The following is a 13,456-nucleotide window of genomic DNA, read 5'->3' as shown; positions in this document are numbered from 1 at the left end:
TGTTTCAAATATAAAAGAGATTTTAAGGTGACAGCAGAAAGAGCACAGGTGTAACTAATTACATAAGAAATGGCTGAATTCCAATCAGGTGTTCAGTTCTGCATGCATGCATGCTCAGTGTCCTGACTTACTGGGTCGTTTTAATGGAGTGGAGCCATGATTAATGCTATTACTTACACCTGTGCTTTTCCCTGCCACGACCAGTCAAAATGTCTGCTTTAAAAAGGTCTATTAACAAAACCTGAGTCATCTTAGCGAACCATGTCCTGAGGCTAATAGCAGCTTTACCGTTTGCGGCCATAAAGCCGATAAGAATTCAGTGATTAAACTGAGAACGAAAAACTTCAGAGACTTTGGATTAACCTATCTAACTCTGGAAGCAGAAGAGCTACTTCTTATATTTAGAATCATCACAAAAACGCAGAGTTTGCTTCTTTATAAATGAGCACCCAGCCGGTTATCTCTTGTTATATTAAATGGTCAATTGTTTGACATTAAACCCTTTGAAACCTGAGTGAATTGGCTTAATTTCTTTCAAACATGTGAGAAGAGGGCAATGAGCAACAAAAAAATTAATGACTCATAATTTTTGCAAGAAATCTGTATAAAGGACAGCCAAAAAAATACCAGAAAATTACAAACAAAAAAGAATTTAAAAGTTGAAACACTTACACTAACACTTGAACAACTACAACAAGAAAACTTACAAATAACAATAATTCTGTAAAATGTTAAATTTTCCCCCGTTTATTTTTTTAGACATTTTTTCCAGCTTTTTAAAAATATGTTAGTGGAACAGTTCTTACCAAGTTGCTCATTGCCCTTTTCTCCATGTTTTGAAAGAGATCACACATATTTGCTCTGGGTTCAAAGGTTTAAATATTTATGAAAGGTGTCTGAGACCAGCACAAGAAAAGTGATGTTGCTCCAGCTTTCAAAGGGTTAATGGGGCAGTTTAGTACGTGAGGTGATAATGGCTGCATTTCCTTTGCATACAATGCAGTATTTACGTTTACAGTATTTAGTTGTTTGGCAGTGGTCCTTACAGTCACGTGACCATGACTGCTACAAGGTAAAACCACATGGAATATGACGACTCAGATTCACGTGTGAGCTGGATCAAAGTTGTGCCAGGCCAGATGCAGCTGGCGGGCTTTGAGTCACATGTGGTCAACTGTCACTTTGCCATGTTTACGAACATGCTGACTTTAAATCCCCCAGGATCTAACTCACCCTTTATTTTATTTATTTATTTTATTTTATTATTAGCTGATGCCATAGTTTAAAGGAATAGAGAATACCTGTGCTCTTAAATACATCTTATTTGGGTTTTGTTCCCGTGAGTGAGGCACCATCACAGATATCGAGGTTAAAGCAGCTATAGAGAATATTCTTCTATTAAAGCTAGAATAGGCCGTTTAATTTTGGCATCATTGGCATCAGACCTCTGCATGAACACTCTGTTTTCAGGCTTTAGAAAATCTAGCCCGGGACAGGAAACTTCTGCCAATCACAGGCCTTTCGTAAAAAGAGGGCAAAAGTTATTTAAGTTTGAAGTTATTTTTATATAATTGTCACAGAAACATCTTTCAGTGTACTGTTTTAACTTTGAAATGAAAATGTTTGTGACCCGACTGCCATGTTTACAACAGTCAAGCCAAAACCAAGCACTGCCCACTGGCTGGAGAAAAACATTCCCATGGTACAGCTAAAAAATACACTTAAATAAGTTTATGACAGACATAAGAGGCAAGAGATAGGCAATGCAGTCAGAGAATCTTGACGTATATTTGATCAGTTCACGAGCAGTGATTGACATGATAAACAACTGTGTAAGAAGTTTCTCAGCTCTAATAGGATGTTTTGGGGATTATTGCAAATGCCATTAGGAGCACTAAGATGGCAGAGCAGCATGATTTATTTCACTGATTTTCTGCCAAGATGTAGTAAAAGTTATAAATGAAAAAAAAACCTTTTCAGTCACATTGTTTAAAAAGTTACCTACTGTTGCTTTAACAACTGACGGTGGCAGAATAATCAGTCATTGCAGGTTTAAGCATGCTGCAAACAAACCAGTTTTAGTGTAAAGTTATTCCTATAGCAACAGTGTTGAATAAATAGCAAAAAGAATTGGAGGGTGATACATGCAAACGGTGATTATCACTCTTACCCTGCAGATTCAGGCTGACATGTCCGTGTCCAAAAGTGTCACGGGACAAGATTTTCTACTTCTAAAATATACCATAATAAGTCTCCTTGGTCCTCTGGTATTAACAAAAGTATTTATTAGTAGGAGGATGATACTCTGGGCTTATGTCGGCTATGTTGAATCCTTATTTCAAGTGTATCAAATCACCCTTTTGGAAATTAGAAATATTTATTGATGTGTTAACGCTATGGTTGATAACACATCTATTCCAGGACCACACAAATGCTCATGACTCTCGTTTATTGTTTTCTTCGTTCTCATGCTGTACTTCACATTTTTTTCGACCTTCTCTCTCCTTTACCTTCAGGTTTAAGGGGCTCCCTCCAGAGGATGCAGCTCGAGTATGTGGACGTGGTTTTTGCCAACCGGCCAGACAGCAACACTCCCATGGAGGGTGAGTGATGGCTGACCAGGCCGGGGGGGTCTGGTAAGGACAATGCATGTTGTTCTGTAACATGAGAAGGTGAGAAATACTGACAAGACCGCTGCCCTCACCGGACCGGTGACCTTTGCCTTTGACCGAAGGGGTTTGTCTTTGTGGTTGTGTATGTGTGTGTGTGTGTGTGTCCACATACACACATTTCAAGTAATCTGACAGTCTTGCCTCATCTCTCATCCTCTATTTTAGTCTACCACTCTCCCTCTTGTTCTCTTTCCGTCTCTGTGGGATCACTAGTTTCCACAGGGTCTCTGAGCTACACCCGCTCCTGGCCCTGCCTGCTCTTCAGAAGCAGGATTATCTAGCCCCTCCGGGGGGAAGCTGGTGTATTTTTGGGCTGGTCTCACTAGATACAAGCCCTACTGTGCGCTCCTTTCTTTTAACACTCCAGTGCTCACTTTCCCAAAGATCTACCTTATGTGACCATTTATTTCTTTTACACACTTCCAGTTTCTTCCTCGATTACTTCTCCTTTGTGATGAAGCCATCACAGATCCTTGGGCCCCTCTTCTATCCGATCCTAACCCTTGTCCACAGGTAGTATTTGGCTAAAAGGATGGACTCTCACTGGGCTCACTTAAAGATTTTCCAGTCTGTCCCCTTTGCCCCCCATGCATCCTCCTCTGTGAGCCAGCAGACTGTGGGAGGCCAATCTGTCATACTTATCGTTCCCTGGGTGTCGCTGTCACTGGTAGTACTGGTGACTGGCAGGCAGACCCTGCAGCCTGCTCCATCAAATCTTCTAGTTACCTGTCTCTGCAGATAAAGTCGCTTCAGCATTGACAACTGATGTAGACAAGTCTGATCTGATTGATGGATTGATTGATTGGGAGTCTGGTGGGATGATAAAAAACTGCACAGAGAGAAAAGACAAATATAAAGACACATAGGCTGTTTGGCTTTCAGCAGCTCCACCACACGGTCGCTCCATTAATCAGCGTAAAACCATGTGCGGATTTTTTTTCATCCTTCATTACAGTGGAGCAAGGCCACTGTCATTAATCACTGTGTAGAGGGTCGGTCACTTTTAACAACTTCAGAGAGAGCGGGGCTCCGTGTACAGACAAAACTGTATCCTCCTTGTTCACTGAGACTTTCTAAATAGCTTCTCCAGGGGATGAAGTAGCAAAGCTAACATGCAAACACGTGGGACTTCTACATCTCTGTGGGCATTTGCAGTTCATCGGACTTGTTATGTGCATGTCTAAGATATTGATTCATACACCCACATGTTCCTGAAAGACAGGATTAAGAGCATTGCAGCGTGCAGGAAAAATCCACTTGAGCTCCCAATGTCGTATCAAGATATGATAACTAGAAAACTAACAGGTGTGTGTGCATGCATCTGTGTTAAATTTGTGTTTTGTTCGTGTGACCTTAACTGCTTCCGACTTTGTGTGAGACAATGCGTGTCCCCTAGGGGACAAAGAAGTGATGTCATGGCTGCAGAGTCTCCCTTTGTTACCGTCACTGCTTTCCTTCTCCCGACCTCTCATCCTTCTCTTTCTGTGTCCCTTTTTCTCTCCCCTACTTGTTCTTGACTTGCATCTTCTTTTGGCTTACATCCAGTCTAAGAGGCCCAACTTGTGTCATAAATATCTGACTCCCCTTTCATTTTCTCCACTGCTCTTTACTGCTGCGTCTGTCACTTATAGTGATGAGACTGTACAGAAGTTTCCCCCTGAGGAGTTAAAGGCCAAGCTGGGATTTCATCTCACATGTTGCCAAATAGTGTAGTTCATAAAGCACTAACATTGTAGTAGGTTTGATGAAAATGTGCCTCCAGGAGAAGCATCTGCGCCATTGACGACTCATTGTTTTAATAGGTATACCATAGCCTGGAGAGTAAACTTAAATCTTGGCTCAGTGTTGCCAACCAGTCACTCAGCATCATTTTTTCATATTTGACAGAGCAATATGCTGCAAATTGAATCCATTCAATCACCTGAATAAGAAATCCCCCAGACGAAGTGAATGAGCGGGATGAACAGGCAGAATGAAAGAGCAGACATGGCATCAATAAATAGACTTTATAACAATCCCTCCAGCCAAGAGCGAATAAAATGGTACTGCCACAGCATACTGAACACAAACCCAGTCAGGACATTCCTTCTAGTGCCAGGATATCACCTCCCTCCTCAAATGTTCAGCAATAAAGAGCAGCATGCAGGATCATCTCACCCACTCAGTACCTCGATACTTATCTTCCTCTTGGCTACACATTCAAAACCTTCTTTCCCACGACCATAGAACTGAGAAAAGGCCATTGAAAATCCCCTGTGGTGTGACATATTGATCACCGCCCATGTGTATGCATGAGGAGGATCAACATTTGCTTAAAAATGAGTACCACCTCCCAGTAAAGGAACTCCCACATAGCCAGCTAAGCATCCACAGAGACATCTGCCCCAGACCAGTATGGATATCAGTGTGTGTCGATTTATTCCTCGATGCACTCTGCAGAAAGGCACTGTCATACCTGCTGGCTGGAGTTGACCAAATGCTCCTGACTCAGTGGAGTGCTTCAAGGACGGGCTGATATTGGGACTTTGCAAATTTGCATTTAAAGGTATACTGTGCAGGAATTGTCGTAAACAATATTGCAGATGAAAGTTAAAGCCAACAACAGATTCATGCTTATTCCCTACATGAGCACTTTTTTCTATGCAGTGTCTGCAGATAGATAGACAGATATACAGATAGATGGATAGATAGATAGAAAAAAATACATGGAAATGAATAACTTTCTGTCTTTCTTTTCTCATTCTTTCTTTCTTTCTTTTTTTGCAAAATTTCTTTTTTTTATGTTGTCGTACAGAAGTGATTCTTACATTCCCCAGTCGCAAAACTGTAGCCAATACACCAAAAAAAAACAATGCATTAACATTTTGTATACTACAATGTCCATCATATGTCTGCAGCCTGGTGCCTTTTCCTCTAAATTTTGCTGACCCTCAGTAGCGGTGGCTAGTATTGAATGTCTCTAGCTGGGCTAGCTATACATTCAAAATCCAATAAAAGGATAAGTCTAGGTGGAAATACTTAAAAGTGCGTTTACGGATTGATTTGCTTTCACTACTTAGCTGCAAGTTAAACTGCGAAATAATACTAAATAGCCCACTGCAGAGTCCCCACCTTGTGGTAAAGTGTATAAATTAATGCTGATGTAGACCCATCAGTAATGCTGATAGGTTAATTTAGGCTTAACAGGTTTGGTACCTTCTTTACCGAGCTTAAATATGCTAAGCGGCTCCAGACAGATTTTTTTGTTTGTTTGGCCTTTTGATAATAATGGTTGCCAACCTCTGATATAAAGGTTACAAAATCTGCCCAACAGCACCTTTTTACAGTCACTAATTAACATGTTATATCTTGTTGGGTTATGTGTGTGTCCGTTTCTTGGTCAGTGCAGTAACTTCCTTGATAATTGTCTGGCTCCAGGAGATATAATGTTGTAATTAGTGAGCTTAAGAGGTGCTGGTAGGGGAATTTTGTTGTCTTAAGAAAGAGCCAGACTTGCTGTTTCCCCTGTTTCCAGCTTTTGTGCTAAACTAAGTCATCTGGCTACTGGCTATAGATGTTCCCTGTACAGATGTAAAAGTGCGTGCAATCCTCTCATCTAAATTGTTCACCAATCTCACACATTCAAGAGCATATTAATGCAGCACGTGTTATTCATACATGCACACAGCACCCTGCATGTGCCCACAACTTCACCCACATCACCTCCTTGAAAACCCACAGTGGGCTAATGTGAGTGGGGTGCTGATGCTGGAAATCTCACCTGAGCACTTCACTCAGTGTGGCATCTGCTGGTGCAGTTGATGAGTCACCGCGGCCTCGTGAGAAGGAAATTTATGTTAAGACTGGCCAGTAGGTAAGCTCGGATGTTGCTGTGGATCAAGTTGTCAAGTTGTCATAGAGGGTGGATTATTCATATACTCACAAACTCTCATGAACCACAGGCGCCTCCGAGGTTCCTACTTGGTTCATAATTTTTCCCTCAGTCATTACATCTCTAACTCTCTCCCTCCCTCTCTGCCTTATGGAGCAGATGCACTGTTATTCCTCTACCCTCCCACCTGCTTCACCCACATACACACACGCACACACTTGCTCTCTGTCTCTCACTGCGCTACATTCTGGTCCAGAGAGAGAACTACTGATGAAAAGGAATCGCTCTTTTTTAATCACACTCTGCTGTGGTCTCATCTCTTCACCCTCGTTTTCACTCACCCCCATTCTTTTCCTGCATTCTAAATTTTACTTTGTGTTAAAGCAGGACATGTTTCATTAATGCATTTTAAGTGCGGTTAAAGTCTGAAGCAAGCAATTATAGACTAAAGTAATCACATAAATTACTTTATCGCCTTGTTTTTGTTTTCCTCAGTAATTAGAGAGTTTGCACACGGCGTACAACAGACACACATTCCAAATAATATTTCCATATTTCCTGCTCCTATGTGAGACTTACTTGGTTAAAAAGCTCCTTTGAGAAAGAACTTTACAGTTCTTATTAAAAACAATTTTGCTTATCAACTATTCCACCCACCGTTATTTCCTTGCTGTATCCTCGGGCCCAAATACACAACCACTACAGGCCACTGTGGCTGATTTCAACCCCTAGAGCTGTAACTAAACTGATTTGTTCAACTGCACAAGCAACACTCTGTCAAGGTTGGCTGAGTCTTCTCATTTAACCCCTGCAGCATTTGGCCACATTAAGTACATGATCCCAGCAAAGACAATATGTTTACACATGAGTTAAACTCAAGTTTTTCTCGCAAAGAGGCTGAATACATTTTTTTCATGTTTCATGTTTTACCAAGGCCTTTATGCATTTCTTGTACTTCACTGTGTTCTTCTCTGATGAAAAACAACAACAAATTAATCTACGTATCCTGTTTGATGTTATTATTATTAATTATATAGCACTTATGTAAGCAAAGTTACAAAGTGTTTTACAAAGTGCATAATAATAAAACAAAGAAATGTGCAGTCACAATTAAAATAATGTTAAGAGCAAGACAGTAGTAGAACAAAAGTAAATAAAACACAAAAGTTACATCTCAAAACCATACAAATCAGTCATTTAAAGGAAAAGCTTGACTATAAAATTATGTTTTAAGCAACAACTTAAAAACAGGTAATGTGCAAGCCTAGTCTCCTCGGGAAGAGAATTCCAGAGTGTAGGGGTCCATTTGTTGTTATTATGTAAAAATAATGCAAGTTAAGATGTTGCACACAGATCTTAAAATAAACAGGGTTTTCAAAAAGGTATCCCTGCTGGTTATATAAAAGTTGAAATTGTGGCGCCATCCGCTGTTGGGTTATTGATAATGTACAATATCTGCTCTTTCACACTTTGTTTTACAGAAATAGTGAGAGCTATGACGCATGTGATCAACCAGGGGATGTCCATGTACTGGGGGACGTCTCGGTGGTCCGCCATGGAGATCATGGTGAGTAAAGGAAAATGTCTTTTTGCATCTCGCAACAAGTTATAAAGAAGAAAAATCGCTTCCTATGACTTATAATTGGGCACCATTTTGGGCTGGGAAATATATGCTGATGAGCCAGAACATTGAAACTACTGAGGAGTGAAGTGAATAATTTTGATCATCTTGTGTCAACGAATGACCCGAGGATCATGACAGAGAGCTTAAGGCCATGACCTGGCATCCCAATCTGATCGAGCATCTGTGGGATGTACCAGTTCCCCAGAGGTCCTATGTTCAACCCTCGACAGGTCAGAGCCAGGTCCTATCAATGGTGGGGGCCATGATCTGTAGAGGCACGAACACAGGCCCTTTGGGGGGTGTCCTGTGGTGTCTGGCACTAGGATGTTTGAGTCGTGTGGGTTCAAGGTGGGTTACAGGCACGTCCAACGGATGCTCAATTGGATTGGGATCTGGGGAATTTAGAGGCCAGGTTAACGCCGTAAGCTCTTTGTCATGTTCCTTGTTCCACCTGCTGAGGAGGCCACTGTCATTGGGGAGTGCCGTTGCCATGGGGGGGGGGTACTTGGTTTGCAACAGTGTTTTTGTGGATGGTGTGTGTCAGGTGGTCTCCACATGAATGCCAGGACCCAAGGTTTCCCAACAGATCATTGCATGATAACAAGATGATCAATATTATTCTTTTCATCTGTTAGTGGTTTTAATGTTGCGACTGATTGGTGTATAGATGTTATTGCTTTTTGTTTATCCCTGTTACTATTGCAAGAACTTTTTCAATACTATGAAACACATTTAGAAACAAATTGGCTGTCTAAATTACTCCCACACAACTGTATGTGAGATTTTCGGTGGTTAAACTCATTAAAATACATCTAGAGTGCAATGAAGAATCTACTGTTTATATCCATTTTTGCCTACACTAATGATGCTATGAGGACATCTTTTTACGTTAAAAGAGAGCAATGAAATCCAAAATGAGCTGGTATGTCGGAACATAATATGCTATACAGAGAGTAGTGACAGCAGAAAGAAAAAGAAAATCTTTAAACATAAAGCTCAGTGTTTACATGTGTTTCCCTAATCTCATGAACAGATCTCCCCTTTCCTTTTATCCCCCTCTTCACATTTAATTAGGAGGCATACTCTGTGGCCCGGCAGTTTAATCTAATTCCACCAGTGTGTGAGCAGGCAGAGTATCACTTCTACCAGAGGGAGAAAGTAGAAACTCAGCTGCCAGAGCTCTACCATAAGATAGGTAAGGATACAGTCAGTTTTTGTTGATGGCAAGTCTTTATGAAGTGATTTAGGGCTCAGATAGATTTTGTACTCTGTTGTTCAGTGCCTGCTGTTCTGTCTCAGGTGTGGGTGTGGTGTCTTGGTCCCCTTTGGCCTGTGGAATCATCACTGGGAAGTATGAAAATGGCGTCCCAGAATCCTCCAGAGCCGCAATGAAGGTAGCATATATATATATTTTAACCATCTGCCTACTTTCTATATGTTTCAAGCGGCAACCATAGACTGTATATAAAAATGACCAAAATGACAGTTTCCCCCAAAGTGTGACTTTTCGATCTTGATCTGACTGCAGTATAGTTCCTAAGGTCCGCCGCTCAATGTTAGTGAATGGTACATAGGCCAAACTAAAAACTCAAAGTACACGCCAAATAAGTTTTTCCCAAAGACAGTTTCTGTCAATTTCTGCCAATCCGTCCGCTCACATTCAGTGGGGCTGCTCTCGATTGGTTGGACGGTGTTTTGGTGGGAACTCCCTCACTCTGGATATCGCTACTGCACAGATTTCACCTCTCAATGACATCATCGGATATTTTAACCTCACTTAAGCATCGCGGGGGTACGTGGGGTCATGTCATCTATCTATATATTCAGTCTATGGTGGCAGCCTACAGGGTTGGGGAATGAAGCCAACACAGAAGTGTCAATAACTGCAGTTCCTAAAATAGCCACTTGAGGCTGGCTCCAAAAGCAAGTCAATTCCTATAGAGAGGCAAAGTCCCTCCCCTTCCAGTGTGTCCCCCATGGAGCCTTATTTTTTATAAAAAAAATATGCACTGTAGTTAACGGAAAAAGTCAAAAGAAATTTTGATCCCATTTGAAATGTGCTATGAATTACACATGTACATGTGTGTCAATTTAACACACTTTTTGCAAGTCATGAAAGTCGCAGTTTGTTATAGGTTTGTAATACTATTTAGCACAGTAAACATCGCCTACACCCGCTAGTTAGCAAAGTAGGTGCTGTGTTTCAAGCACAAACGTAATACCATCTTAGCTGATGTGTTTCTTTCAGTGACTCCTGGTCTTTTTATCAGTCGGGAAGCAAAAGAACAATCTGTTGCTTGTGTAAGTACATCCAGGTATGAATAATATAGGCATCGTAACTTAAGCGAGACGCAAAGTAACGACATCTCCTGCGTGACTTGTCTTATTCTAATCATGTGTTTTCAAAGTCTTATACTTATACTAACAATTTTATGATAAGCTGCACCTTTTTATTTTTACTTGCAAAATTGTCTTTTAAATTGCCACAATTCAAATTGGAACAAAAAAGTATTTGTCTCTTGCTGTTAACTACTGTACATAGTTTCCCTGAAATAAGGTCCCATGTTGGTGTACTGGAAGGGGGGAACTTCCCCTTTTTAGACCCGTACGTTAATATGTACAACTTTACAGCAGAGATAAACATGTTTATGGGGTAGTATAAAAAACAGTTTGATCTCCAAAGATTTCTCCATTTTTTTTTTAAATAACTCACTTGTTTAAATTCATCCAGATATGGTCACCTTTTGTTACAAAGGTGAAAATCTGCCAAAAGGCCAAATTACAGGCTTCAAATGGGAGTTGACAAACCGACTGGTGATGTTGCGGTGGCTACGTACATTATTTTTATACTGTCTTTTATGTGTTCCAAACTTTTCCCATCCAACAATTAAACACAGTCTGTTTTGAAGTTATTTCTGCCTGATTTTGAATTAGATTCTAATGCTTGTTCTGTAACTGCTCCTGCAGCCATACCAGTGGTTGAGGGAGAAAATAATGAGTGAGGATGGGAGAAAACAACAAGCCAAGCTTAAGGAACTGGCACATATCGCAGAGAAGCTCAGCTGTACTCTGCCACAGCTCGCCATAGGTAAGGGACAACATGAACACCCTTAAGACCCTCCATTCGTGTGACATAAAAAAAAACAGTGTTTCTTTACAGACAGTCTGCTCTCGTGTTATCGTAATAACAACTGTACAAACTCCTTCCTCTCCCTGATCTTTAGCCTGGTGCCTGAGGAATGAGGGAGTGAGCTCAGTGCTGCTGGGATCCTCCAATGCAAGCCAGCTAACAGAGAACTTGGGAGCCATACAGGTATAAAAATTCCTTCCTAAAACTAAGTAATTGATCGAGTCCAACAGCACTGACTGTGTGCTCTGTCTTTGCTTTGTGCACCTCAGGTAATTCCAAAGATGACGGCGGGAATTGCCTCAGAAGTCGATCATATACTCGGAAATCGTCCTCACAGTAAAAGGGACTACCACCATTAGGATGGACCCTGTTTTAGAGAACTTTGCTTGAAAAAGCCTATCAAAGCTCACTCCTCACAGCCATGGCGCCGTAACTGTGTGCCCAACTTTGCTTGTGTGCGCGTATGACTGTATGTGTGACTAATGTGTTCTGCTTGGCTCCTTGTCTGTATGAAGATCAACCAGTACTCATATTATAAAGTGAGCTACTTGACAAAACATGCATGCTACAGCTAAAGCAGCCGGCCACTGGACTGAAGAAAAGTTAGAAGATCCAGAGAGATGATTTCTGGATGAAAAAATCTTCCACTCTATGAAGCTGCTGGAATTTAAAGAAGCATAAAATTGTTTTACAGAGAAATAGATTACTGCACGATCGAGCTGATTGAAATATAGCATGTGCCAGTTACAAACAGTCATGATTTTCTGAATAAGGGTGTCATTACGTCAAGAAAACAAAAAGTAGGTATCACATAAGTTCATGGCAGTGCGGTAAGTACATGAAAAAAGATAAGGTGTATCAAAATGTACCCAATGTTAGAGAAATGACTTACTAGATGTTTGTGACGTGAAGAAAAAAATCAGTCATGACGTGTGTAATTGGGCCTGTTCTCAGCAGACGGGATGAGATATGCTCACACCACCCATTGCAGCTGGAGCTGGCCTGTCAACATGATGAATTGTTTCAGTACTGGATGAACTGAAATTCTGCTCACAGTGTTGTGAATACCAAGAGAGCTAAGTAAAACTAAAATATGTTTCAAAAAACATCTGTACTGACTGTTATATATAATATATATTTTCCTTATTAAGCAGCTATATCAGAATAAGCTCTTCATATCCTTGTGTTGTATTGTTTTTTTCTTTTTCACTTATGCAAAAGTACAGCATAGTGTACTTCCCTTTTGTGCCCCTTCAACCCATTTTAATTTGGACTATGCCAGACTTTCTGTCAGTAATGATAATGTCTGATTCATTAATTTCAGTCTGTGTTGTGATTAAAACTTTTGTCTAGTAGAAGTTGGGGAGATGGTCCTCCTTAGGGGGAGCTTGTGAATTTAACAAACAAAGCCATGTAGCTATTAAGAGACTCAGTTAAAAAAAAAAAAAAAAACAACAACATATGGACCCCTGCAGTCATTGCACCTGGTACTCTTACCCAACTTCAAAAAGCCAGATTTACATAATGGGATGATCTTGGTTACGTTCTGTCTGTTCAAAAAAATGCATTTTGTGTCCCTCATCAGATTTGTACATACTAATAACGAGCTTATAATTCTCATGTGATATGTTTTAGAAAATCTATAGTTATTTTCTATTAATTAACCTAAATGGATGCCTTCCAATTTTTTGCCCCTTACAAAGTGAAATAACAAAGCTAGAGTAGACTTATTGTTTGCTGAGTTAAAATGTAAACCGCAGTAAAAAAAACCTGTGACTTGAAATACTCTGCTGTAGTTACTGCTGTTTGCTGTTGGGGTTTGTCTGTGTCTTCCTGTTTTATAATAAAATAATGTGTGAATTATTTATTTGACTTGTGAAAAGTATGTTTGGGTGGATACATTTTATTCTTATAAGATAATCTTTTATTAGTCCCACAGCAGAGAAATTTGCATCATCACAGCAGCAAAGGGTAAAGTGCAAACAAGACGAATCAGTAAAAAAAAAAAACAACCCACACACACAAACACACACAGCAATGTAAAAAGAATAAGTTATGAGTATGAATAAATGAATATTTTATTTTCGCATCTGGACATTTACATGACCCATCCCTCGTGGGATTATTCAGACACATTAACCAATAACAAACCAAACATT

The 13,456-nt window shown here is 40.3% G+C and overlaps 1 protein-coding gene across 9 annotated transcripts in view; it reads left to right on the top strand.

Annotated features, from left to right (window-relative positions):
- The window catches only part of kcnab1b (potassium voltage-gated channel subfamily A regulatory beta subunit 1b), a 58,091-nt gene extending 44,931 nt beyond the window's left edge, over window positions 1-13,160 (top strand). For all 9 annotated transcript variants that reach the window (XM_042498077.2, XM_088085407.1, XM_042498076.2 and 6 more), the window contains 7 exons: window positions 2,517-2,603; window positions 8,025-8,110; window positions 9,242-9,362; window positions 9,467-9,561; window positions 11,135-11,255; window positions 11,392-11,480; window positions 11,567-13,160. In XM_042498077.2, the coding sequence (XP_042354011.1) occupies window positions 2,517-2,603; window positions 8,025-8,110; window positions 9,242-9,362; window positions 9,467-9,561; window positions 11,135-11,255; window positions 11,392-11,480; window positions 11,567-11,656 (689 nt within the window). In that variant the 3' untranslated portion in view covers window positions 11,657-13,160. The remainder of the gene's footprint in view (window positions 1-2,516; window positions 2,604-8,024; window positions 8,111-9,241; window positions 9,363-9,466; window positions 9,562-11,134; window positions 11,256-11,391; window positions 11,481-11,566) is intronic.
- The last annotated feature ends 296 nt before the right edge of the window (window positions 13,161-13,456 follow it).

Source organism: Plectropomus leopardus, chromosome 12 (genome assembly GCF_026936395.1).
Source record: "Plectropomus leopardus strain MGB_pleo_1.0 chromosome 12, ASM2693639v1, whole genome shotgun sequence".
Classification (NCBI taxonomy): domain Eukaryota; kingdom Metazoa; phylum Chordata; class Actinopteri; order Perciformes; family Serranidae; genus Plectropomus; species Plectropomus leopardus.
The sequence above is the reverse complement of the archived record's forward strand: the minus strand, read 5'-3'. Positions and strand labels throughout refer to the sequence as shown.